This window comes from Garra rufa, chromosome 12, assembly GCF_049309525.1.
Source record: "Garra rufa chromosome 12, GarRuf1.0, whole genome shotgun sequence".
NCBI lineage: Eukaryota > Metazoa > Chordata > Actinopteri > Cypriniformes > Cyprinidae > Garra > Garra rufa.
The window spans coordinates 21,332,990-21,360,743 of NC_133372.1; the positions used below are offsets into that span (position 1 = coordinate 21,332,990).

At 35.8% G+C, this 27,754-nt stretch overlaps 4 protein-coding genes across 4 annotated transcripts in view; 1 reads left to right on the forward strand and 3 right to left on the reverse strand.

The window, feature by feature from the left end:
• Positions 1-137: 137 nt before the first annotated feature.
• rnf135 (ring finger protein 135) lies at positions 138-3,476 on the reverse strand. Its single transcript, XM_073851256.1, has 5 exons — positions 3,142-3,476; positions 2,227-2,322; positions 1,981-2,133; positions 1,134-1,248; positions 138-1,031 (listed from the first exon to the last, which is right to left on the reverse strand). Exons 1-5 carry the CDS (start codon positions 3,466-3,468, stop codon positions 502-504), a joined length of 1,221 nt encoding a protein of 406 aa, XP_073707357.1. The 5' UTR covers positions 3,469-3,476; the 3' UTR covers positions 138-501.
• A 117-nt stretch (positions 3,477-3,593) lies between these two features.
• Positions 3,594-7,108, forward strand: tefm (transcription elongation factor, mitochondrial). Its single transcript, XM_073852461.1, has 4 exons — positions 3,594-3,707; positions 4,188-4,648; positions 4,736-4,885; positions 6,454-7,108. The coding sequence occupies exons 1-4, from the start codon at positions 3,665-3,667 to the stop codon at positions 6,877-6,879; spliced, it is 1,080 nt and encodes a 359-aa protein (XP_073708562.1). The 5' UTR covers positions 3,594-3,664; the 3' UTR covers positions 6,880-7,108.
• Positions 7,109-8,031: 923 nt separating this feature from the next.
• atad5b (ATPase family AAA domain containing 5b) lies at positions 8,032-18,295 on the reverse strand. Its single transcript, XM_073852531.1, has 14 exons — positions 17,544-18,295; positions 16,720-16,870; positions 13,307-13,700; positions 12,596-12,675; positions 12,321-12,472; positions 12,046-12,203; positions 10,903-11,099; positions 10,620-10,771; positions 10,411-10,504; positions 10,275-10,339; positions 9,917-10,102; positions 8,727-9,508; positions 8,464-8,616; positions 8,032-8,267 (listed from the first exon to the last, which is right to left on the reverse strand). The coding sequence occupies exons 1-14, from the start codon at positions 18,288-18,290 to the stop codon at positions 8,195-8,197; spliced, it is 3,384 nt and encodes a 1,127-aa protein (XP_073708632.1). The 5' UTR covers positions 18,291-18,295; the 3' UTR covers positions 8,032-8,194.
• Positions 18,296-20,041: 1,746 nt separating this feature from the next.
• Positions 20,042-27,754, reverse strand: part of suz12b (SUZ12 polycomb repressive complex 2 subunit b) — a 15,271-nt gene continuing 7,558 nt past the window's right edge. The window contains exons 2-9 of the mRNA XM_073852532.1: positions 27,630-27,735; positions 27,292-27,466; positions 27,076-27,164; positions 25,435-25,578; positions 23,750-23,907; positions 23,239-23,437; positions 21,537-21,616; positions 20,042-21,411 (exon numbers count right to left, since the gene is read on the reverse strand). Of these exons, the coding sequence (XP_073708633.1) occupies positions 21,111-21,411; positions 21,537-21,616; positions 23,239-23,437; positions 23,750-23,907; positions 25,435-25,578; positions 27,076-27,164; positions 27,292-27,466; positions 27,630-27,735 (1,252 nt within the window). The 3' untranslated portion in view covers positions 20,042-21,110. The remainder of the gene's footprint in view (positions 21,412-21,536; positions 21,617-23,238; positions 23,438-23,749; positions 23,908-25,434; positions 25,579-27,075; positions 27,165-27,291; positions 27,467-27,629; positions 27,736-27,754) is intronic.

Sequence of the window (27,754 nt, forward strand, 5' to 3'; positions counted from 1 at the left end):
CAACATGCCTACGGATCTCACTGAGGGACAAACTATGCAAATCTAAAAAGAAAACGCAAGATTCTTTAGTTTTAAATTAGTATAGAATTAGTTGAAAATCACAATTTACATGCATCATAATATTACATATATTATCTTTTGTACCATTGAGATTACGATAGATTTGCATTTACAAAATATATTTGCATTCATTTATACATGTTTTATTTAACCGCACAAAATGCAATGAAGAACAAGAAACATCATAAATGAGCCAACAATATTAGCAGTTTTACAATCCAAAATTGTAGAAATAACCAGGATAGCAAAAATGGATATTCTTTACTCCTATGGTTGTGTGGTTAAATGGTTACCATTACGCCAAATGAGATAACACATATATGTAATGAAAAAATTAACTATAATTCAAGATTCCTTTTTATAGTAATAGAATACATATTCTGTAAACAAAATGGAGTGTATAAAGTATTGTAAATGCTACAGATGTATGTCATCCTGAACTCAATGTCTTGGAAATTTTAAGGCATTGCGTGACAACCCATAAAGCCAGAAAACAGGTATGAGAGGGCCAGAGAAATCCTCCTGGAAACTGTATAATTCAGGCAGGTCATCACACAGACTCTGAAAGGACAACTGTCCTTTTGCCATGTCGAGAATAACTCTGATTCCATTAGGGTTGCTATGCTTAACAGAGGTCTTTATATCATTGTGCCACGCATTCAGTTGCCCACTGCTCCACTCCAAACACCAAGATGAGGAAGTTCTTCCCAACTTCTCGTTACGCTTTAGACTGGGATACGCCACACCAACAGCCCATCCAGTGCTGAATGTGGTGTCCACGTCCCAGTAAACCCACCCTTCACTGAATTTCTGCTTTGCCATCCACTGACAGGCATCAAAACGCCCGTGTGATGTTTTTGCTTGGTGCCCTGTCTGCGTTTCCACTGTGTGGCTCTCTGTGTCAAAAACCAGCCGCCTGTTTCCAAGCTGGGGAGAAAAGGAAAGCTCAACAAACTCTGCATGAGGTGCAGCTGGGAGGGAGAGAAAGACACTTAAATTAGAACATGAATATATTACCAAACAGACATTTTTTTTCAAGCATGCATAAAATCAATGGTAGCATAAAACATTACCCTCAGCACTGTCTCTGTCGCAATCCTGTGCTCCTGCACTGGGAGTAAGATCAGCATCCTCAAACAGAGATTCTGAATTCTCTGGAGCCTCATCAACAATCTCCTGTGAACTCTCCTGAGAAATATTGTGTTTTTAATAATCAGCTCCTTTCCATGAGTATATATCATTGAACAATCTCAAAAAATCTATTTCTCAGAATTCTTCATTATTTAATTTTTTTTCAAGATCCTTAAATCACTCCTGTTTCTAAATCTCTCATCTAGACATCTCACCAGAACATTACTGGCTTTCATTCACTAACCATGTGTATACACATATGCATTTGAAATAATTTGCATTGTATGAAGTGCTATATAAATAAAGGTGACTTGACATATTTATAATGAATCATCAAAATGTTTTCACAAATGTTAATTTTTTTCATATTTTTTTTTTTGTGCTCAGCAAGGTTGCATTTCTTTGTAATAATTTTATAAATATAATTTATTCCTGTGAATTCAAATCCCTTTTTATAGCAACCATTACTCCAGTCTTCAGTGTCATGATCTTTCACAAACCATTCTAATATACTGATTTGGTGGTAAGCAACACTTCTAATTATTATCAGTGTTGAAATTAGTAGTGCTGTTTAATATTTTTGATATTATTAAAACATTATAAATGTCTTTACTGTCATTTTGAAGTGCCATTGATGAATTAAATAATTTGTAAATGAAAATGCACATTAATATTTTCATAAATTGCCCATAGTGTTTGCCCACACAGAGAACTGTACACATGTAAACAAACACAAAAAAAGGTATTGTTAGAAGTCAGTTACAGTATATCATCAGATAGGTGCTGTACCTCTTCAGACTGAGAAGGTAGTTCCTGATGATCCACTGATGTCAGACTAAAACTTCTGCCAGCATAACAACTTGAAGCATCACTGTCTAATGACGAACTGGAAACATCCATCGGAACAATCGAGGAATCATAAATGCCTAACCCATCCTGAGACTGATTCAAAATTCACTCATTATTTCTTAAGATACTTTCTTTCATATAGTGCAAATGTGCAAATTTAAAAGTATTAAGCATTAAACTTATTACCTCATAAGCCTGATTTGAATTTAGCTCAGCTGAAAGTAAATCTTCTGTCTTTTTGATCTCAGCTTTTAACCAATCCAGACGTTTCATTAAACTATCCTAAAGAGCAAGTTAGAAAAGACACAAAGTTAGCACCCCAGATATGTGTGTATGTGCCCTGTGTGTGTATGCATAAGTAATCAACATTAGTTCTTTGTTGGCTGACCACGAATACAAAAAACTTTTTATTAAAATTAAACAATTCTCTATTTAAACCAATCTAAGATGGTTTTCTGGTCTCAGCTGGGTAAAGACAGTCTCCCAAGCTGGTCAGCTGAAAAGTGCCCAAAACCAATCAACATATCAACCATTACCAGTAAATTAAACTTAGGCTGGTCTGCCAAGGTTCCCCCAATGCCACCTACCATATCCTATGATGTGACGAATTTTAAGTACAAATATTCCAAATATTAAGTCTCTCAATTACTAGATAATGTTATAGTTTTTTATAGTCTTGTTATAGTTTTAGATACCCTGCTGAAAAAAACAGCTAATACCAGCCTAGGCTGGTTGGCTGGTCTTAGCTGGTTTAAGCTGGAAGTGGCTGGTTTTAGCTAGTCTCCCAGTCTGGTCAGGCTGGTTTTAGCTGGTAGTTTCCCAGCCTGACCAGCTAAGACCAGCCTGACCAGCCTGGCCAGGCTGTAAAAGTGGACAAAACCCCTCTAAAACCAGCCTGCCTTCCAGCTATGACCAGCTAAAACCAGGCTGGTTGACCAGCTAAAACCAGCCAACCAGCCTAGGCTGGTTTTAGCTGGTTTTTTCACCAAGGGTAGCATGGCACACTGCAGGATAACGCCTCTCTTTTCAAGTCAACTACCTCCTTGTCCATTATTATATTGTATTATTAAGCTGTCTGATAAAATAAGACCAGGAACTTGCCACTTTTGTAATAGTACTCCCAGCGTGTTGCGTTTGATCTGCTTGATCTGTTTCTGCCAGAATTTGCTCCCATTTCTCGCGACCACCAAGGTTCTGTAATTCCAGTATGTCACTCAGAGTGAAATTCATCTCTAGTTTACTACTGCTAACATCTGTCCGGCATTGTGGACAATCTCTCTTTGCGCGCTCCCAAAATGCACTAATACACTTCTGACAATAGTTATGCCCACAAACTAGTGTAACTGGCTTTGTGAAAATCTCCATACATATCGAACATTTAAGATTATTCGCGACGGACTTCACAATATCCTCGTATAATAGCGACATGACGTCAAGATGTTTTTCGGAATCGAAACTGAAAGTCCACGAAACGCTTTATTTTCTTATGCGAAGCGTCTATTCGTATTCGGAACCAAAGTCACACAGGTCGTGTTTCCCCACGAGTCCTTAACGTTGGACTTGTCAGGGAAATGCATGGGGCACATTCATATATAACAAAAACACATAACTGTGGCAATCAAACATGTGGATCGCAAAACGCTTCCTGTCTTTCATCTTCCTCAAAGGTAATAAATAATAACACTTGTAAAGATATTAGGTATGAAATTCAATTATAGCTAGCCCATGCGTTGTCAATCAGAAGGACTATATATAAAGTATCTTCCAACATCAATAGACCTAAATCTTGTATGATCAGTTGCACGATCATTTGCACTAATTTAATTAAAAGTTTAAAGTTATCTATAGTGCAGAGTTTTTTAATCGAATCTGTGTATTTATTTATATTTATTAGAGTTTGCTGAATTAAGTTTCTTAATTGGGATTAAGATCTAACTCTACAGACACTATAGAATGAGATCAAAAACTTTAACCAAATTGAGATGAATAATTACAGTATTGCCTTCTGTGGATCTGCTTAATAGCTGAAATTGAAAATTGATTGTTGTTTCATCGATTAACTTTGCAAGTCTTTTAGTCTTACAATGTGGATGCATGTTTTCTTGTTTGTTTGATTATTTTCTGACTAAATTATTGATTGATTACAGGACACTACAGTGTGTTCTGTCGTCCCCCGAGATCCGTGCCTGAATATGAGCTTAGATTCTTGCACTGCACCTGTTGCAGAATGAGCAGAATCATGATCTCTGGGCTTGACAACCTGAATACATCTGAATTATGCCAAGAAAAGGGCAAACCCCTGGATTCATGTTATACCGCAGAGCAGTGTGCTGTCATCCTCCAGCGCCTCAATACAGCCACAGAGTCAGAACTGGAACAGGTCAAACTGCTGCGAGGACGGAAAGCTGTTAACATCGTCAAATACAGAACCACACACGGACCATTCAACAGTCTGGAGAGTGTCATGAATGTGCCCTTACTGAAACACAAGAGTGCTGTCATAGTCTTTGACTCCATCCTTAAACCAGCTGAAAAGAAGGAGAGGAAAAAGGGAAAAGTCCATCTGGCTAAATTTATAAGACCTGAAGTTGACCGAGCTCTGTTGGAGGTAAGGCAAATCTGGCTAAACCACTACATTTAATAGCTTTTGTGAATGAGGAGTTTGTGCTAAGTTTTATTCTTGAATGTCTTGCAGGATGCAAGATCTATCGTGTCCATTGTTTGTGGTACTAATAAAATTGCATGGACACACATGGATCATGCAAGAACTGTCTTAGACTGGCAGCAAGCAGAATGCAAGAGTTTTATGAATGGAACGTACATGGCATCCGATTATTTGGAAGATGTGAGTTACTAAACTGTTTTTTGACATTCATTTATTTGAGATTCCGCAGTATTGATGTTTATATTCATATTCAAATTTTTGCATATTCTTTTAATAAAGTAAACCAGCAACCCTTGTGGACTGAAGAACTCAAAGTAATGTAACGGAAGCAGCGATGATCTACATCCAAATGAAAGAAATTATCGTAAAGAAAAAAATGTAGTGCAGTTCTGTGCATTGGTTGTTGATTAGATGGAGGGGGATCTGAATGCAAATTTGGCAAAAAATGATTGAGGGAAGTCTGATTGAATATCCAGTAATGGCATTTTGATTTAAAATTATTAGGTAAAAAAAATGTTTAAAAATGAAACGTATAGATGAATCGTTCACAGTAAAATCAATAACATGCTTTTAGTAAATATAGGCCTATTTGTGAATTTTCATTTCATGTTGACTTTTTTTTTAAAGATTTATTTTTTGGCCTTTTTGCTTTTATTATGATAGGTCAGATAGGACATGAAGCGAAGTGGGAGAGAGATAGGGGGCGGGATCGGAAAAGGTCCTCGAGTCGGGATTCGAACACGGGACGCCCGGAGCGCAACGGCGCGCTAACCACACGGCTATCGCCGCCGATTTCATGTTGACTTAAGGCAGTGTTCCTCAAAAAATAAAAATTCTTTAAAAGAAATTTACAACCCCCTCATGCTGTTCCAGATCTGTATGCATTTCTTTGTTCTGTAGAACACAATAGAATATATTTTGAGGAATGTTTTAGCTGTTTAAGCTCTCCTATCAGGTGTTGCTGGTTTACCTTCTATATAGAGATTAAAGGAGTAGTTCACTTCCAGAAAAAAAAAAGTAAGATAATTTACTCACCCCCTTGTCACCCTAGATGTTCCTTTTTTTTCTTTCTTCAGCTGTAAAGAATTTGTTTTTTGAGGAAAACATTTAAGGAATTTGTGGACTTCTATAGTGCCAGCGAGTTTGAGCTTCCAAAATGCAGTTTAAATGCAGCTTCAAAGGGCTCTAAACGATCCCAGCCAAGGAAGAAGGGTCTTATCTAGTGAAACTGTGTAATTTTCTAAAAGTTTTTTTTTTTTTTTTTTACAATTTATATACGTTTTAACCTCAAATGCTTGTCTTGTCTAGCTCTGCGATGCACCTGTATGTCAAAAAACTCCCATCTCATTTTCTCCTACAACTTCAAAATTGGCCTACATTTGACCTCCTTTGCACGTTCACGTGTATAAATTGTATTTTTCTTTTTTTTTTTTTAAGAAAACGATTGTTTCGCTAAAGTTTAGAGACCTTTGAAGTTGCATTTAAACTGCATTTTGGAAGTTCAAACTTGCAGGCACCATAGAAGTCCACTATATGGAGAAAATTCCTGAAATGTTTTTCTCAATGAAATATTTCTTTACAACTGAAGAAAGTAAGACATGAACATCTTGGATGACAAAGGGGTAAGTAAATTCTCTGTAAATTTTTGTTCTGGAAGTGAACTAATCCTTTAATGCACCTTATTTGAAAATGTGAATTTGACCTCTTTGAAAGTGAATTGTAATTTATATATTTTTTGTCAACCCCAGATCTCTACTGTTATTTCAAGCTTCCCTCCTGCCGACTTTTTTTTGGTGGAGAAGCCAAGCATCTCTACCCAGAATACTTCTCTTTATCCAGTCTTGGTCCATCTCCGGACAGTAGAGGCCATGCTTTTTGCTTTACTCACTCCAGCGAAGGAACCAGGAAGCCCCCTGAAAGTCCTAAACATGATGCGCACAGCTGTCGGTCGCCATTTTAACCTAATAGTGGGAGATTGTCGGACAAGTGGAGCTCAGACAGTGAAGAAGATGATGACAGAGTCAGTGATGAAGCAAAACCCACGTGTTCTTTTTCCTCATGACTTGGTGATAAAGCACAGAAACTCCTTTCAGATAAGCAGTAGGAACAAAGGGGAAGAGCTATGTGACGCTCTTCTGCAAGCTGTTGCATTTTTTGAACTCCTGCGGGAGTGAGTTGCTACTGGATGACTATTTATTTGTTGGACGTTGGAGCTACTTGTCCCTACCACTAAGTAAAATAGTATGCGATGCTTACTCTGAAATAAAGACTTCATATTAAAGGTAATTTATGTTGCTTTTGTAATTTATGTCAGCATTGAGAAACTTTATAAATGTAAAGGTTAAATAAAAACTACAGAAACACTGTATTATACATATTATAGCAATATTAAAGGGGGGCGGTTCACCCAAAAAATGAAAATTGTCATCATTTACTCTCCCTCAAATTGTTCCAAACTTGTATGAGTTTTTGTGTTCTGTTAAACAAAAAAAGTAGAATGTGGATAATCAATTGCCGTTGGCTTGGTATGAAAATTATATAATACACATTTGAAAAGTTGTACTGATATATAACTGTAGTATAAGTTTTGCAAGTATCACTTGGGTAAACTATCCCATTAAGAAGAACTGATAAAAACATCCCCCAAAATGACCTTGAGAGCAGTTAAAACTAATTAAGTGTTTCTAAAAGTAAATTCAGAGAAAAGCCCTAGTGGCATTTGTTCACAGATGCAGGGTTCCCAAAATGTAAAATTCCTTGACTTCCACTGACTAAAAAGCTAATTTTCCATGACCTATAATGAACGGATCCATCCATTTTCAAGCTTTATTTACCTGTTCACAGACATTTTCACTACGAAACACACACACACGTGCATTTATTTATTTTTTTGCTTTTACCTGTTAAATGCACTTTAATGTTTTGTATGCTTTCAGGGGTTAAATGCTCTGAAGGATTTTTGTTTGCCATCAAGTTCATCATTCAGCCTTTCAATTTCTTCACATTTAGTTTTTGGTTTTCTATCGTTTACTTTTAACACCAGAAGTGGTCTTTTTGTAACCCAAGTGATTGCCAGTTGACGAGCAGGAAGGAAATAAAAATGGCGCTGAAAAACAGCCTAACCCTTACAATGCAAAACGCATTAACAAAAAAAATTCCTGATATTCCATGACTTGGACAAAAAAAAAATCAATTTAAAATTCCATGATATTCCAGAAATTCCATGCCCCGTGGAAACCCTGCAGATGACACTTGGATTGGAATTTAATGTATAATATGAATGACATTCAGACATAATGCTAATTTAAGGTACTAGTGAAAGTTCCTAATTAGAAAAATATATATTTTCTTTATTAGCCAAGAATAAATGACCTATCAGACAAATACATTTCTTTGACCATCTACAAACACAAGTCAAACTCATGTCACAATACAGTAAACAGTTTAGAAGTCATGAAGGATTTTCTAGAGCAGCATGTCAGTCTCACATCAAGGAAAATCCAAGGCCATAAGTTCCAGCAAGCTTTTAGGCAGGTGAAGGCTTGTGAGATAGTGTGAATGTCTGAAAGTGACAGACAAAAAAAAAAAAAAAAAGAGCAAAAAAAGAAAAAGAAAAAAAGTGTTTAAATCACATTAAATACATTTAACAAATCAAATTAAAGAATTACACATATATATATATATATATATATATATATATATATATATATATATATTTTTTTTTTTTATGAAGCATTAGAAATTTCTTTTCAAAATACCTTAAGGAGTGCTGTTCCTTAACTCTCTCAGATCTACAAATTGAGCGCAGAGTAGGCAGGTAGTCCATGGAGAGAACATGTTTATTACTATGACAATAGAACTTTTTGCTGGAGATCAGATTAGATACAATCTCATTGCGCTTCTGTGCACCACTGTAAAATAAGTCAGAATCAGATACCACAAAAATATTAGTATACACAACATACACACAGGTTAAATTAAAGCTTCTTGTAAACTCTTAATATTATTTTAATATACACACCTAGGTTCACAGAATTCGCATCGACACATTCTGAGGTTTTTTTTGTCAGATGGCAGAGACAGGGCACCAATCATCTCTTCCCATCTCTCTGAAGACAACTTCAGTCTTTCAGCTTCCATCCAGATCCCAGAGAGTTCAGTCCGACACTGATGGAAACTCAGACCTTCCACAATAGACAATATCTGTGATGAACTCTCAAAACATTGTCCGATCTGCTCCTCTCTTGATAAGTCCAATAAGCCGTCCTTCACTTTGGCGCCCATCCAACCAAGAGGTTCTGGTTTGCAAAGTCCAGTTCCTCTGACAGATGATCTTTGTAAACAAGCATCCAGAAAAGACATGTTTTCAAAAAACTTTGCTATGCACACCATGTGCTGAAAAAGCAGCATGAGTGATTTATCTTGTCCATGGACATCTTTTGTTTGCTTTGTAGGGACCGAGGACTTACAAGATTCACCCAATGAGAAAAGTTTGAGATGCGGTGTTGAATGTGGGGAAGAAAAAGTTTTTGGCTCACAAGATGACAAATGTTTTTTTCTTCTGCAAGTAGAGAGCTTGTCTGGTCTAACCTCATGTGCACTTGTGGAGGTCTGTAACATCAAGCTTTTGATAGGCTTTTCTTCTTTAGTCTTGGAATTTATTGACTGTTGCTGATAAGAGGATTGAGATAAGAAATGTGGAGAAAAGAGACTTTCGATGTTTGAGTACAGTAGACCTGCTCCCATTTTCTCTGCCAGGATCTCCAGATACATGCTATTTTCCAGCTCAGTCCAGGATACACACTGTGTAATTTAAGACAGAATAAATGCATCAACTTTTGCTTATGAATCAGAGCAAGTGGCTTACTAGCTCTGCGAGACTATCAGCAAAAAGTCCACTTTGAGGCTTATTCATGTTAAGATCCACCCACTTAAAGAGGTAGTTCACCCTAAAAATTATACAGATAGATAGATCAGCATCTTTAAGGATACTTGGAATGGGCACAAGATATTGTAATCAAATATTCTATATTGGTAATAAGATTTGTGAGTGCAGCAACATGTGAAAAACGCTTCATTGGTCTATCATATGATTGTGCAGAACAACAAAACGTTTGGTGACTGACAACTATTTGCATCTTTATAATTTAATGTGCAGAAAACATAGTATAGTAGTAAAGGCTTTAGTAAATAAATGTCAGTCTGGCTCACTTTCAGTATGTTCTTGAGAATTTGTAGTTCTGTGCTCCCTCCACCACTACAGACCCAGAGTTGAAGCTGGAGAATACTCTGTCTGATATCCCCCTTATTCTGACACAGCAAAAAGGCCACGTCCTCTGGATCAGTCCTCACGTTCTCCACCAAACACAAACACTGCAGATAGCTCCTGATGGTTTGCTAAGTTTAAAATGATACACAATATTATTACTTCAAATAACTATGCAATTGTGTGAAATAATAACAATGCCACTGAATAACAGCTAATTCAAACAAATGCACAACAACTGTGGCATAAAAAGGCGAATAGTGGTTTCCAATATCTGCTTTCAAATATATTGGTTTTTCTCACCAGTGAAGGAGTTTGGAAATGGATTTCTTCAAAATGCCCCTTAAGTCTTCCTCTAAATGATGGGTCTGTAAAGAAGCAACATTTAAACAAACAAATAAATGCCTGAGTGCATTTTATGCAATAAAGCACTGCTCACCATTGGTTGTCAAAACTATGGGTCTCTTGGTTGTGCTCATGAAAGTCCTAATAGCTGCAAGAAATCCAACATCTTCAGGGAAAATGACATCAACCTGGGGGACATGTTTAACATTTGCAGCTAGTTAAAAATGTGTGAACAAGTCAAAAAGAGGTTTAAATCATGAAGTGTTATGTAATCCATTCAGCATCACTAGAATCACTCTTTACCTCCTCAAACAGTATTAGTGACATGGGGACTGTCTGGCCTTGTCCTGCTGAAGTAGGACCTTTAGAAGGGCATGTTGACTCCTGATCATCTTGTCTGTTGTCCTCAAAACCAGACACTGATCTCTCAAGTCTATCTGGTTTCAGTTCAATAGCTGTTAGAGTTAGATTTGTGATGAATTATCAAAATAATATTTATAAGTGTTTATAGACCAGGCCCTTTGTTACTTTAAGTAGCTTTTTAAAGTGCTTACAAAACATGACTGAATTATTCTGGTACACTTACCATGTATATAATGTTCAGGACCATCAGAGGTTTTACCTACAGACTTTCTGCTACTCAGCTTGAAGAAGCGAGTGAGTTTTACTGGTTGTGGTTTAGTGCTTAAACGGGAAATGTTAGGAGAACTTGAAGTTTTCTTAAATGATAAAGGAACCTTCCTATGGCCTTCCTTGCCTGTGGAAAAAAGATAAAAGTCAGTGCTAAAATTATTTAGATTCAGTGCACAATATTAATTATGTAAGCGTAGGCATTTTGTGCAAGACAATAGCACTATTCGGAATTTAACTGATTCTCATGTGGACATCTGTAAAAACTAATTTACATAGCACCTTACTGATAAAACTTATTGATTCGGGTATCGATTTATTCATGGTGGAGGAGCAAGTTCTGTGATGCTACAAACCCAGTAATGTGCTGCTCACATGCTGTAAATAAAATGCCATTTGCTTGGAATAAAAAGAACAAAATTCCTATTTTACAACATAATATTTGTTATTTGATTATTTTAATCTCCCGTTTATAAATAGGAAAATAGACACACTAATTAAATGGTTTTCTTTTAATTTTATCTTTTAAAATGATGGATATGATTAAAAATTTAGAGATTAGCAGAAATGAGCAACCTCTTATTTACATAAGGTTTTCATAAAGCTTCTGGTTTATATTTGTATGTATATAATTGTATATATTACATTTTAAAATTTGATTGTATTCCTGTTGCTGCCATAATGATGATTCATTTCAAATGTTTGTGCTTTTTTTCTCTTTCTTCTATTTCTTTCTTTCCTTGCTGTTGGTGGAGCAGTTATGAAATATTGTTCCTGTGAAAACTTTTTCAGCATTTCAGTAATAAATATGCATGCAAATTACGGCGAAGTGCAAAAGTCAGCAGTGATCAAAAAGGATTTAAACAGTGAGTTTTGAATCAGTTGCTTCTTGTAAACTGAAGTGAATTCAGACTGCAAATCAATTATCACAAGACCTTGGTGTTTGTCAACAGGTGGTGGGAGAGAAAAACACACATTAGAGAGACTAACCCCTGTAAATGCTGAAATGCTTACGTTCCCATAAGAAACAATTACCGTCTGAATCAAGCTAAATGTCAACTAACCCAAGAATTAATATTATATAAACTAAAAAGTTTACTCACAAGGTAGATCAGGTTTGATTTTGCTTTGGTTAATGATTTCAGATTTGAAGGTTTTAATTCTATGAATGTCCACCTGATGAGATCGAGTTGCTTCTGTCAGCTGGGAGAGAATGAGACGACCGCAGCGCAGGGCTGAGCTATTCACCTCGAACACCTGTATGGACCGTGAAACAGAGTAAGATACAATAAAGGCTGGTTTAACAGACAGTCAGCATTTTGCTTATTGTAATAAATGTAGCATTGATATAAAGAGAACATATTGCACTGAGACCTTGAATCCCAGCTCTTGTGCACAGGCATACACAGCAGCCGTTTTGCCCACTCCTGAAGGGCCAATCATGAGCATTGTGTTACACAGCTCCTGCTCATTGTCTTTGGATACAGTATCACCTTCAAAATCACCACAGTCCCACATCTCTACAGGTAAAGAAATTTTACACACATTTCTCAGTTTCAGAAAAAAAAAAAGATTGACATGTTATATTGTATTTTGTTATTGTAATATCTGCATGTGTTCTATGTTGGCAATTTCATTACCATTACCATTTTCCTTCTTCATCCTCCTTTCTTCTTTTCGTCTTCTCCTCTCCTCAGTGTCTGCTCTTATTTTCCATTCTTTTAACCAGCTGCCATTGGAGAAATGAACAAAAAGAGAGACTTCCGCATGTCAATATTATCTAGTATATTAAAAACTGGCCATTATCATTGTGTGTAAATACTTAATTTTTATTTTAAGTGACATAATTCTATAAAGCTTCAACAGAGATTCTCAACCTTTTTTTGACTTCAAGGCCCCTATTGCTTACAACAACATATGTTTTAATTAACAGAAATTGGAATGTTCATATAGAATAAATTAAGTAGCAAGTCACCTTTATTTATATATAGCGCTTTATACAATGCAAATTGTAAGTAAAATTGTTTATAAGTTTTAAGAGGTGAATGTTCTTCCATTCTTTTTAACCAATGAATTTACATGAATCTTCAAGGCATTTACTTAAAAATGATTAGGACGATTAAAAATGATTATGGTTAAAAATATATACATTTATACACAAATATACACATATTCAGTAACAATTTCTATATATTTATTCTCTGAATATCACTGACTGCTGCTAGTGAGCCCAATCCCTGGTTTAGAACAGCTGTTTTAGAAAACGTTAGAATGTCTAGAATAGACATATTTGTGGGTTGACCATTCCCTGAGTTATCAGGCTGCAACAGCCAACTGACATTAATGCAGTGACATTTCACCTGTGTAGTTGCCCTACTGATTCGGAGTTGCCAATGACTTCACTAGATTGTTGAGGCTGATATTTATCCGTCCAGAGAACATCCTCTCTTCGTAGACGACTAGGCCATGCGTCCTGATGAACAGATTTATTCTCCTCTGGTTCAGTTACTACAGCACAGAACGTAGTTTGTTGCTGTCTGCGTTTTGTTCTGCTCAGTCTGTTTGTGTACTTTGCATGAGAGTTGGCCAAACCATCTGAAAATTGTTCAAAATCTAACTTTTCGGCAGAAATACAGCCTTTGTTTGTCCTGTGACGTTTGCATGTCCTGTCACACATCTGCTCTTCCGACTGTTGTTTTCTCTTTCTCTGGACAGAAGCTGAAAGATGCTTGGAATCATCGGTTTTATCTGCTTCTGAAAATTAATGGCAGACAAAGTCCAACATGGAAAAAAAATACTTTTACAAAAGTTATAAAAAAAAAAAAAAAAAAAAAAAACACACACACACACACACACACACACACACATGTCCCACATCCTGACAGGTTCACATTAAATCAATAACTTGTGCTTTTAATTAGTCCTAGTTTTAGTTTGATTACTATATTTTAAACCAGCATTCAACAGATTTGTGTGGGGTTTTTTTTTTTTCACCATAAGAAACCAGCAGCAGCATGATGTTTTAATACTTTGTTACAGTACGCAAGTATTTTTGGGAGTATCTGTACTTTGAGTTTTTATATTTCAGCCAAATTTGACTTTTACTCCACCTCCCGGAAGCATATTTGTTACTTACTACAAAATAGTCGAAATCAGAAGAACACAGACTGCAGGAAAGCAGGTTTGATGAATCAGTGGTCTGGCGCTTGCAAATTAGAGCTCCTAAAAACACCTTTGCTCATGCAATAAGTGACTTACATTTTAGACATAATATTGCTTGTTTTTGCTCAATTTTGCCAATGAAAATAGTTCCAAACAAAGATCACAGCACTGTTTTACGTCTCTGAGCAATGGGCGGTGTTTACCTATTGAATGAATCAGCTTTTTGAACGAAACGGTTAATAAAAATGATTCAGTGATTCACAATCCTTTGTTCCTGAATGAATTAGCTGTTTGAATGAATCAGTTGAATATCAATGACTCACTCATTAACAGTCACTTGCTGCCACCTACTGGTGGTTTTAATTTCACATTTCAACAATTGTTTTATGTCTTAAATTATTTCAAATATCAGTATTTAAAGTTTTTTTGTTAAAAACAAAACATTAGACCTATTTATGCATTTGTAACTGCAGTTTAAATGCATCCATGTCCCCGCTGAGATACATTAAACTGTAAATACATGTGAATGCTATTTCATATGCAGATTCCAGAAATGTTTTCTAATGTTGGAATGAAAGACACTAAGTACCAGATGAAGTGCTTACCCAAAAATAAAAAAATGGAAGAAAGAGTTCAAACTGAACACAATCTTGCTACTCAAGCTGTGTATGAACATTTTAGATATATTTATTTGCTTCTTTTCCAGTTTGCATTTACTGACACTTTTACTTTCAATATTTCAACACAAAAGTATGTTTAAGATTTTAAAAATACTTTTCGTACTTAAGTACAATAAATATCACATACTTTAAGATTTTCACTCAAGTAATATTCTAAACGGTGACTTCAATTTCAAGTCATTTTCTGGTAAGATATCTGTACTTTTATTTAAGTATGGCTTTCACATACTTTATACACCACTGCTGATCCCTTGCTACATGTGACAACAATATCTTTTATTCTTCATATGACTTGGCTATGGGTTGGACAGATGTAAACTACTGGGTCATTCTATGGAAATGTAAAATTTTTTGTCCCTAGCCTTTACAGAGATATTACACTTGAATAACACTTTATTTTACAATTTCTTCATATTTTAAAATGAAACAATATGCTATTTGAACAATTACATCTTCTTGAGCCATCAATGTGGTGATATTTATTTTTAATTAATTATAAACAATTCCAAGCACCACAGAACTGCTCGTCTCCATATTTATTTTGAGGGCAAAAATTGTTTTTTTCTACCATTTAAAATAAAATAATGTATTTATAACTAACTATCAAATATATGATGTAAATGACATTAAAAAAATGTCTAAACTAAATTCCAAATATTTATTATAAAATAAATAATTAAAATAGTGGTGGTCCCCTGGAGTTGTGTCACTGGTGTTACCGTTTAACAAAAATCACACTGATGACATCACTTGACTTCCTTTATCCTATTTCCTGAAAATCTAAGAGAGGCCCATGATAAGTCCACTTTCTCTTTTCAGTTATCAGAAATTATGATTTCTTAAGAAGCTTTTAGCTTAACTCACTTGTATGATCTACTTTATTGTTATGGAATTGTAAAAAACTAGAATACAAACAGATTAAACTACTTAATTTGGTGAGTATACCATAATTGACAACATGTGGTTTGATGCCTTGCAGCAGCCATTTTGTAAAATGCATTTTTCATGAAAATTGTCACTGGTGGTACTGCCACCTTTCTTATGGGTAACACCAGCGAAGGTAAGTAACTCCAGTGACTCCAGTTATTCAAAGCTATTAATTTAGTTATTTTGCATAAAATAGCACTAAGATTTCAGATACTGACTTTTTTTTTATCATTGTTAATCCTCCTTTGGTCAGGTATGACTAAATTGAGTGCAGCTGAGAAACAGCGACTTTGGTCTAGTGATTCATTGTTTTTTTTTTCTGTCACATTAATTAAAATGTCGCATGTGACTTGATAATTTTACATCCATTGAATTCTGATATTTCAAATATTTTTATTCATTTAGCAAATTGCACAAATGAACTAACATCATTCAATTACACTTTTAACAAACCTAATTAAAATAAACAAAACAATCTCCTTATTTGTTGCGTTATCATTATTCTACATATGCTGAAAAAAAAAATATTTTATAAAAACATTTAATAAAGTAGGTAACACCAGTGACAAAAAATTGGTATATGTGGTTATTAAATAAATGCACACACAAAAAAAAAAATAAAACTGTTATTTATGTATATTCAAGTCAAAAGGTAATCTAATAATGTGGTCTAAGTTTAAATGTTAAAAAAAAAGAAATACATTTTAAGACAAATTTTGTGGCAAAATATTTTATGGTCTGAACCAGCAGTCAAGACAGAATGCATGGATAGTGTCAAGACATTCTGACACAAAACATGCAAGGGCTCCATTAAAAATCTAATGATTAAGGTAAATTTAACTTTCAGCATGATAATAACAATAAAAACACATATCTAAGCGTATGGATTTTTATACCCACTGTTAGTACAACATAAAGAGCTAGATCTGTTGCCTTCTCTTTAAAATATTGAGAGGTAAGTTAAGAACAGCTGTTTGTTGCTAACAACATGTTTATTTTCCTACCCCAAGCAGAAACATCCTCTTCAGGTGCAGTTCTCTTCCTCAGGAGAAGAGTGAAAAATGTGTGGATGGGAAACTGCAAATTAAGCATCTGAATCTCTTCCAACAACTCACTGCTGATTTCAGTGCCAAATTCATTTCCCCAGCCAGATTTCTGAGGGAAAAGGAAAACAGACAAAAGACCGAGCAAACGAATTATTCTACTACACTTCCACAAAACAATCAGCAATATAAATTAAATATTACCATATATAAATATGTTTTTATGAATACTGTTGAATTATTTGATCTAAATGTCAAGAAGGTGAACATTACCATCTAACCCAATAGTTTTCAACCTTTTTGACTCAAAGGCACAGCTGTCCAAAACAATATTCAAATTTAAAATATGAAATTAATTACCCACAATTAATCTTGATAATATACAAGTTATGCTCTGTATTCCAGAACTGTATGTTCCTCAACAAAAACAATAGATATTAAGGGAAAGCAATGAGAAATATGATTTAATTCCCATTTACATTTCGTTGTTTTTATTTTTAGTATTTTAATTTACACTAGGGTTGCAAAAAGTGGAATTTTGGGAAACTTTCCAGGATTTTTTTGGGGGGGAATTTTCTGGGAATTTTTTGGAAAGTTTCCACACATTTTCCACCTGTTTGCAACCCTAATTTCTACTACTTTAATAATTAAATATTAATCATCATATTAGTCATCCTGCAGCTCCTGTGGAAGTTTGAGGGCCCTAGTGGGCCCCATTGTTGAGAACTGCTGACCTAATAAATTCCATAGTATGCCTCTTATATCAGCAAAACAAGCAAACCCACCATTTCCAGGGGTTTGACATTGGTTGATTCTCTACAGATGTGCTGAGCAGACAGAGACGTAATGAGAGTCAGGGCTTGGCCAGTACCATGTTTTGTGCTCTCTGGGATTTGTCCATTGTTAACCTCTGGCTGATCCATCAAAAGGTCCGTGTCACTGGTGTTTATTTGTAAACAGCTGGACAACACCTGTTTATCAGCTCTAAAATTGTCAAAGTTTGGCTTTAAGCTTTTGTCACTTGAGCCACGTTCTCTCTCTGCAGGTATGGGGACGATCTGCAAACTCATATTGCTGCTCATCCTTTTTAATGTCAGTTTACTGCGATTTGTAGATACCTCGTTTTGCATTTGAGAAATCTTTTGCACCGTTTGAGAATGGTGTCCTTCCTTTCTTAAGCTTGTTGTGGGAATTTCTGGTGATGTAGGAAGAGCTGAACTGTCTTTATCGTCCGTAGATGATGCATCATCTGTAAATCGTTTTCCTTTACAGTTATTCAGAATAACATCACAAAATGACCTGGACTCCGAGGTCTCAGTTAGGTGAGTTAGATTGTTTCCGCAGCCAGTGAAATCCTCAGTTGTTTTTTGTGTTTTCGCTCGTTTCAGCCTGTTGTGTTTTGGGTGCACCTGGGTTTTGGGTCTGCTGTCCATCTCTAGTAGATTCTCCGCATAGAAGGCTTTTCTAACGAAGACACTTCCAGAAGACTTCTTGATTCTAGTATGCTGAGGTAGAAAGGACGGTGTCTCCATTTTGTCATAACATATAATCCATTCCTAAACTAAACACTGTAGAAAATAGCAGCCAGCAGTGCTATCTTGAATGTTCACGGTTGCCATTCCTGGCTTTTGACTAAAAGTCATAGCCCTACATTAACGACGAATACAGCAAGCGTTTTGTCCCGTAGTGCAATTCTTAATTCACGGAATTCAGACAGATTTGTAGTAAAAGCTTGACGATCTGTTGTTAAATCTCGCGCCTAGCAGAAAGGGCGCTTGCTCATGGGTTGCATCATCCAATCAGATACCTTCTCACAAATGACGTTCACACTGCCTGTTGGATATGATTGTTGCGGGGGCGTGGCTTCTCGCATTACGCCCGTAAAATCGATTCCACAGTAAAGTGCAAGATGATATAATAAATCATAACAAACCTATTATTTACTATTAACCCTAATACCGTATTGACTTTACAGCCCTTAATCCCGTGTTTGTGGACAAATGTGGGCACAGAGGTCTCAGGTGTGATCAAAAAATTTGTGTTCAATAAATGTTATATCACTATCTTCGATAAAATAAAATCTATCAATTTATGGTGTTTTTTTTTATTTTGGGGGTATTTTTGAATTTATTTACCTCTAAAAGTACCATATTTTTTTATGTAAATAATGCTTATTTTTATGTTATATTTAATATTTAATTATCTTAATTAAAAAAATCATTCCAGTAAGTTCAGAGAGTTAAAACCTAAAGATGAAGTGACTTTGGTGACATCTGGTGTCTTATGTTAGTATAAAATTAACAAAAAAAACAATAATATCAATAACCACTAGATGGCTGCAGTACTGAATTGCTGCATATAGGTTGAACTCTATGAACCACTGTTATGATGAATTTGACCTCTTAATTTTTTTTACTTTATCACAACTTAAAATTGTAATTTTAATAAATATATATCTGTGTTAGGTGAGACTATACAAAGATGCCAAAATATGCTTAGATATATATGACCATGCTATAAGGAAAAGACAAAGTAGTAAATCATTATTTATTTATTTGAAACAAAGAACATAAAATTTCAATAACTCAAACTAATTGGTGCCAATTCCTGGGTCTTTATGTTTGTATGTGTGAGTGAGTTTTTATTAAAAAAAAAAAAAAAAAAAAAAAAAAATTCCAGCTCTGTTATAGGCTCATTGAATGCATTGTTTGTTTGTGTTTGTGTGTGTGTGTGTGTGTGTGTGTGTGTGTGTGTGTGTGTGTGTGTGAGTGTGAGTTGTTGCCATGTTGAGAAGGTTGTACAGGATCACCCCTTCATTTTTGTGTATGTAATATATGCGTTGTATTGGATCTACTGATTTTTATTTGACAAAAATAAAAAAAAAATCTCTGAATTACAGTTTTTCCCATTCATTCCTATGGGTGCCCATTTTTGTCCACGAATACGGGATTAAGGAGTTTTTTTTTTTCACCCACTTAACATTGTAGAATCGAGTCTTTTTTTTTTTTTTGCGTGTTCAGGTAGCAAACTTAGGAAAAGTCACCAAGTCTTGTACCACTCAGATCAAGGGAAGTATTTTTAAAAAATTAATTAAAATTATTTTGCCCACATTTGTCCAGCTTACGGTATGAGGGTTAAATAAATTGTTGCATTGTGAACATTTGCTTTCTAAAAACGTCTTGAAATTCATGTGAAATCACGTCGTTTAGAATGATATATGAAAAACCGTAACTTCGAAAACAGCTGTACCCATAGCATTTTGAGCACAAATAATTAAAATGCATTTAAACCAAGTATTTACACATCTTTAATTTGTAAATAGCTTTCTTGTGTACACCAAACTTGTGCATTTTGCAGAGAAAACAAATTGAAGGAGAAAGGATGCTGCATCTGATATACTTTGGCATGTACAACATCTGAACCTTGTAATAGCAACAAACTATTATATAACCACATATCCAGTATTAACATCAGTTTGACATCACCTACACTGGATTAAAAACTGTTCTGGATCCTCACTTTAAATACTATAATGAGGTTGGTTTACAAAGATTTATGAAACAAGGACTTATAGTGGCTCATAAACAGTTCTCCTTTCATGAGTGTGCATTTATATTGCTAATTAACAAGAGAACTGGTATTTAAAAAAATATACAGAGAAGATGCCATTCTAGGATGGAAAGATCTTCACACTCCACATGTAAAACAAGGAGCTGATAACAGACTGCAACATATATTCTGATTGGTCCGATCTAAAACAGATAAAAAGAATATCTGTATGTTATATAAAAAAAGGAAACGTAATGTTGCTTAACTTTCAAGTCCAACTTAAGAAACCTGAATATCACAACTTAGCGTCCATATTAACAATTCTGAGTCTACAGCCACTGAATAAGTAGTAACACAAGTGCTACCATTGTGCTAAATAATCACGGAACGCACAATGGTTAAACAAAATCATTAAATGTATGCAGAAAATGTCAACTAACAGTACTCCCAATTCTACAGTAACACTTCTTCGCATAATGGGGTTTCAGAAAAAAAAAAACTAAAGATTATACTAGACATGACTGCTGAACTGATAATATGACACACTACACTGGAAAACATGTTGAAAAATTGCATCAATTCAGTCAACAGCACTTGAGTCTGTAATACCAGCAGCTAACTCACAATCAAGTCTTAAATGGGTTCCGTATTAATAAATGGGCGTATGGGCAGATCAGAAATAGAACATATGTTCTAAGCCACAGATTGAGATTGATGATTCCATGGGATAAGTATGGAGAATTTGAGTTCAAACTAGAGCTTGTTCATTATGTTTATAATCTGTCTTGTAAAACCAACTGTTGTCAGTCTGACACTCCACTTTTGGTGCGTTTGCCATGTAGTGAAAGACCCGAGGACACAGCATGACCATTGCAAGTGGCATCTGATGACTCCTGCCCCTCCTCTAGTTCAGGAAGTGATTCCTCTATCTCCTTCATACGGGTCATGGCCCGGTCAATCGTTGCTGTGGTCACCAGGTTGAAATCATGCAGATTGACCAGGTGAAGCAGAAAGTTCCGACACAGATTCCTGCGAATTATGTACGGCCCCCAGTTTTCCACAAACAGCATGCTAGCCTGAGTCATCTGATTATCAGCAATGAATCTGGAGAAAGGAGAATTAGCAAAATAAGAACAGCACCAATATTCTACCAATGTTGGATGTTTTTTTAAGTCACTGACCAAGGTTCTAAAAATACAATTAACATAAGGAAAAGGCAGTATTTTTACCCATTCTTCATAACGTGAAGATTCCACAACTTCATTACTTCTTTTTCTCCTTCATTCACATCTGTGAATTCTTCAATTTGCTTTAGGCAAAACAAAACATACCAATCATGAAGCATGAACTGAATAGTTTTAGTCAAACACACAATACATAAAAGAGCATGAACTGTTCAATTTGAACACAAATATTAAGGATGGGAATTCGTAACAGGGATTCAAAACGATTCTTGATTAAAAACGATTTGATAAAAAAAAAACGATTTATGATTTTTTTTTTTATCACGATTCAGTGTTTTTCAACAATTATTTTTTGTGCCCAAAGGACATCAAATGCACCAGTATTTTGATACAAAAACACACCAGTATATAGTATGGGTAGTTCTGTTTTTAAGAAAATAGTTTTAAGAAATAAGTGTTTCCTATTAACTATTATTACTAATAAATCAGAAATATTTTTATACTTTCCATTAGAGATGTGCCCGAATCCGAATACCGTGTTCGAAAAGGAAATTACATGTACTATGGAACTCCTAAAGGGAATAAATGAGATAAATTTCAATGCTTTCTCTCGTAATTATATCATTGAGTATTTATACAATGGGACTGTTGAATGCTTGAATCTGATTGGCTGATGAACGTTCTAATGGCGTGCATAATTTTCAGGGAAAAGCACGGCGAACATAGTTGCAGGCAGCACTTGACTGCATTACATGTCTATACCACACGTTTTCAGTTATTTTAAAGGTCCTTACAGCCCAAAACACCAATATAACCAAAACTCACAACTACACAACCAAACAAATAAATACAGTAAACTATAGAATGAAAACGACAGATTATTTCCATGTTTTTGCCCCAAAATTACATTTTATTATGTATGGGAAGCACATACTCTATTTCTCCCACTCTCTTTAGGCCCTATTCACACAGGCAGAAGTTGAAAAACGTTAAAAAAAAATTTAAAACGCCAATGCAGATCAAAATCAGAATCAGGTCGCAGTATGCAAATACCCTAGGGCAGATGCTAGCCAATCGCGTTCATGCAACACCAGAAAAGTAAAGTGATTGACTGTTGTCACTATGACGGGCGCTTCAGCACTAAGCTTCAGACATCCGTCAAGCGTTAACATCCCGTGTGAATGGCATCACCACCTCGGGTGTGCATTATTTTCTAAGAATTCAATGGCCAGTCATCAACTGCGGGCATCAGGAAACCTCGTTTTTTATGATTGTGTATACTATGCACTGTATATATTACGGAGCGACAGTACATCCCACACATTTTACAAGATTAGACGTTTGTCAGTGGTACTCAGGCATATGTGGTAAATGAAATGTTATGTAATGTAATGTAACAGGCAATCAATAGCAAGCAGATAACCATGTCGATTTAGTGGCTCCATATAACTAATTGTTCCTTATTACTTAATTGTTCCAATATATTTTTCCAAACATGTGCCCTCGCTAAAAATGGGGCAGACTGTATGTTTTTTTCCTCCTCTATTGCTGTTCAGTTTTGTTCTGACAACAACATGTTATTATTATTATATTAACTAAAACTAAAATCAGTTCTTGAAATTTGTGAATTGATGTGAATGCCTATAAGACTGAATTGCGATTCATATGTGGATCAATGTTTTCCCCCACCCCTAGCAAATATCCATTATCTTGTTGAAAACGTTACTTGCTTGATCAGTTGACTAACCGTGGTTGTCTTTTCTCTGAGCCACTCTGGGTCCCTCTCATCTTCACTGTCCACCTCCATCTCCTGTGGACGGAGGGGCATGCAGCTGTCGCTGTGGAAATACAGACGGTTATGTCCACTCACATAAGTCCGCTGCTGCTCTGGCTCACCGTCCTCTGACTCCAAAAACTCAGACAGACTTGGCTTGGTTCGCTTTGGCCTAAGGCAAAATGACGGATTATTAGACATCCATGGTTAACATTTCTGATTTCTCCATTTATCTGTATTATACTTTTAGAATGTGCAGCACACATGATTTTGTCAGTAAAAATAACTCTTAAGTGACTAATGCAAAATCATAAAATGGTTTAAGCAAAACCTAATTAATCAAAGACAATGGCACATTACATTATTGCTCTACAGAAAACTTGTGCTCTACATAGGTTATTCAATATGCACATCCTGTATATATTTTGCCATCAAAACTGCATTTTTCCCAAAACACACTGACACACTGATACCCGTTTCATACCGACAAACAAGTATGTGAGTGACAGCTGTCCTCTTAACAGGGCCGTTGCGGCTAAAGGCAAAGCCAGGTTGGCTGTGGATGTCTTGCGGATTGCCAACATATGAGCCATCATAGCACTCATTTATGGACACGTCTATCCGAGCACCTTTAGGATGAGGCTGGAAAACATAGCATTCAAGAACAGTAAGTTAATAGTAAAAAAAAACTCACTTGTAATATTTTTCTTAAAATGCCCCTATTATGGATTTCTGAAAATTACCTTTCATGCAGTGTGTAACAGCTCTAAGTGAATAAAAACGTCATGCAAAGTTTTAAATCTAAAAGTGCACCATGTATAAAGTTTTTGTCTTGAAAAGAAAGTCGATTCTGAGTTATTTAAACAAGTCATTTTAAAACGAATACCACTAGTTGTGCGCACAGACCTGTGAAAACTTGCTAGATTTGACCCTTATTCCTCAACCGGTGATCGTCTTGAGCCCTCTGAAGCTGCACTGAAACTGCATTTTTAACCTTTAATCCATTGAGCACCATTTAACTTTATATGGAAAAAAAAAAAATTCTGGAATGTTTTCCTCAAAAAACTTATTTAGTTGTGTGTGGTCTGTTCGATCGCAATTGTCTAGAAATGTGTCAATGAATATTAAATGTTTGCCATTGTTATTACTTGGAGTTATGATAAAGAATAGAGCAATATGTTGGTGTACAAACTGCAGTACTTTATTAATACGTTTCTACTTTGGGTTAACGCATATACCATGGCTGTTTGTTTGTTTAATGTAACGTTGATGGGTGTTCCATTTCTGCCATGCATTGCATGCATGTCAACCTGTTGTTGGGGACAAAATATGAACCTTTCATAATCTTTAAACTGTCACAGCTTACTGCATTTATTGACACACATGTATCAATAACTTATATGTCTGCATGGATATATTTACATACCAAGACATAATAAAATCGTTTTATATACACTTTATATCGTTACTATGATGTATATCATCATACCACCCATCCCCATGTTTAAATATCCACCCTTTCCCTGAAAAACCGATAAGCACCGCCATGTTGGATTCTAATTTCCATTTGGGTAGAAAGCGGGGTAAAAAAAAATGATAGACTGAATTAATGAAACTGATACATTTTCAGAAATATATAAACATGTGCACAGGGGTAAGCTGTGCTGTTGTTGGCTACCACAGTAACAGTAAAAAGCTTAAGGAATTCCTGTAAAGTACAGTGTCCGGTACTGTATGTCTTGCATAAATGATGACAAAAGAAAAAATACTGTGTGTGAAAATAAAATAATGTGTGCATTTATCAATTTGTGGACAAAATCTGGCAAACTTTGCCGTGATCAGAAGCTGTATAAATATATGCTTTCATCTGTTTTCAATGCAACTATCTTTGCATCACTTCATGTCATCTTCCAACTCATTAAACTATGACAGGTGAGTTACTACACTTTAAAGTGATGAAACTATGGTGCATGTGGTTTTTAAAACTAAAGTTAATTTCACTATAGAAACACAAGAAACCAGTAATGTAAAGCCTCGTTCCAGTAACTGCGACACTTCCATGTTCAGGAAAAAGTTGGATGTAAGGAATTTTTAACCAAATAAATAAATTCTATTTATCTTTTGAAATTAAACAAGTAGAGATTTATGAATGTGACCTACTGTGCTCACCACATAGTTAAAGATGAATCTACTGTGGGAGAGTTTGAGGTGTTTCAGCAGGCTGTAGAGTTTACGGCAGTTGAGAGTGCACCAGGGACAGTGCAGGTCATCTCTGGCCTCTGTCTGCTGACGAGTGTTATTGTTGTACAGAAACTGTGGACAGAAATACCAGCATATCGCATAAAGTTCTTGAGATTTCTTTTTCCAGATGGTGCTTCAGTATAAATATCAGGGATGGGCATGAGTATTTGGATATGACAGCAATGATCAATCAAACAATGATCACCCTGACTGAAATATATTTCACTTTTTTTTTCCTGATTAATTATTGCAGCATTTTTGGCAATGTTTGAGGTCTGATTTGTTGAGGTCTGTGTTAGACAGCATGCTTTCCAGGCCGGCAAAATAAACTGAAACTAGATTATAAAGCCAACAGTGATCCTGGAAACAGTGAAAGGCCTGGAATCACAGTGCAAGATGTGCAGTGCAGTCTGACATGTACATAACATTATTATGAGAACACGACTGAAATATAATATTGTATATTCTCTATGCTTTAGTTGCCTGTTGTTCAGTGCGCTGTTAAGGGAAGAGCGCATCAAGAGGTAAGATCTACAACAAGAGGACTAGCATGGTCAAGTTCACATATGCATTCACATCCTCCTTAAGTGTAAGGCTACTTTCATGTTATCTACATCTGATTAATCTCATATAGGACACATTTGGTTTAGTTTATTTACCCTCTACCAAAACACTGCAGCTTACCAACCACTGTTAATTTACTCAAATGCATTAGCTCAGATGCAATGCCTGACATTATTGACTGTGAATGGTTGATTTATAGAAACATATGTCTTATTCTAATTTTTATATTTCTAATATATTTAATTACGGAGCTCGAGCCGCTATTAATATGCAGGGCATTGAAACTGCTGTTTTGAATGCATGATAGCTTTTTACTTTCACTTTTGAGATGAAACTTTTTGCGATCACACATGCTCTGTGTAACGTTATTACAGTGGCAGTACTTAGCACATTTGACAAGTTTAGATGCTTGTCAGCAGTGATCGTGATTTGCAAATCAATCGCCATTGTCCGCGCAGTCATCTCTCCTAACTGTTTATGTGGTAAGTGAAATCTTATGTACTGCAATGTATGTAACAGGCTACCACTAGCAAGAAGCTAACCGTGTTCCCTTTAGTGGCTCGCCTTATTTTATTAGAACGCCTTATTTGTTTTGCGTGCCTTTCTGAGTACAGACACCAACCCATCCCTGCACAACCTGAAACATAACATTTATTTCCATGATCTGCCATTTTCGCTATTGTCCTCGCTTTGTTGTTTCACAATAGCCTACCTGCAGAACTTCTGATGATTCGGCTATGCAAATGTTGGGGGCGTAACTATTAATGATCTGGACTATAACGTCATAGACAGTGTTATGTTGGAATTGGCCTCTTTTTCAGTGGTCTTTTGCAAACACCAGATTTATATAAGGAGGAGGAAACGATGACTCATGGTACGTCATGTCCATGTACAGAAATGTTATTATTCAACTATGCCAAGGTAAATACAGTTTTCCATTTGATGGCACCTTTAAACAGTGCAATATACATAAATGTACTATAATAGAGAGTTCATAATTCCTACCTGATAAAAGATGCGTAGTTTTTGTCTGGGTTCACAGGGGGACTGCTCTCTCCTGGGCTGTATGCTGGTGCTCACTGAATCTTTCACCGCTGAGAGAACAAAATGTTAAACACCTACACCATTACAAATCATCAAGAAACCTCACAAAAATTAAGCTGACCAAGCAAACCATGATTGGTAACAAACTTTAACAAGATCAGATGCTAGTTTCCTTACCAACAGGTGCAGTTCGGAGAGTGCTGAATCTGCTCTCTGTGGTGCTAGTGTCAGAACTGCGGGTACAGAGAGGTTTGGCCACAGGGACCGTTGAGGGGTCACTGGGGTCACCTGTCCAGCGAAGGGTGAACTGCAAAGTTGGTCCCTGCGAGAAGGTCTCAAATGGGGGCAACCTCTTCAAAATACAAGAATCAACAGTTGTAATCTAAAAGCTAATTTCTTTTCTATAAAAAAATTGACTACATGTGACTGCCAAGCAACTTCCCACAGTGCTTTGTTCAGAACTTTAAATGCTCACCAGGAAAGTTATTAGCTTATTTCCAACTGGCATAACCAACCTTTCCATCCAGTATGGTCTCCCATGTAGCCCTCTTCTTGCCGACTGGACAGTCTTCAATCTGTTGCATGGAAACCTCATACTCTCCATCCAGCAGCTGCAGCCGTCTGAAGGACAATCATTATA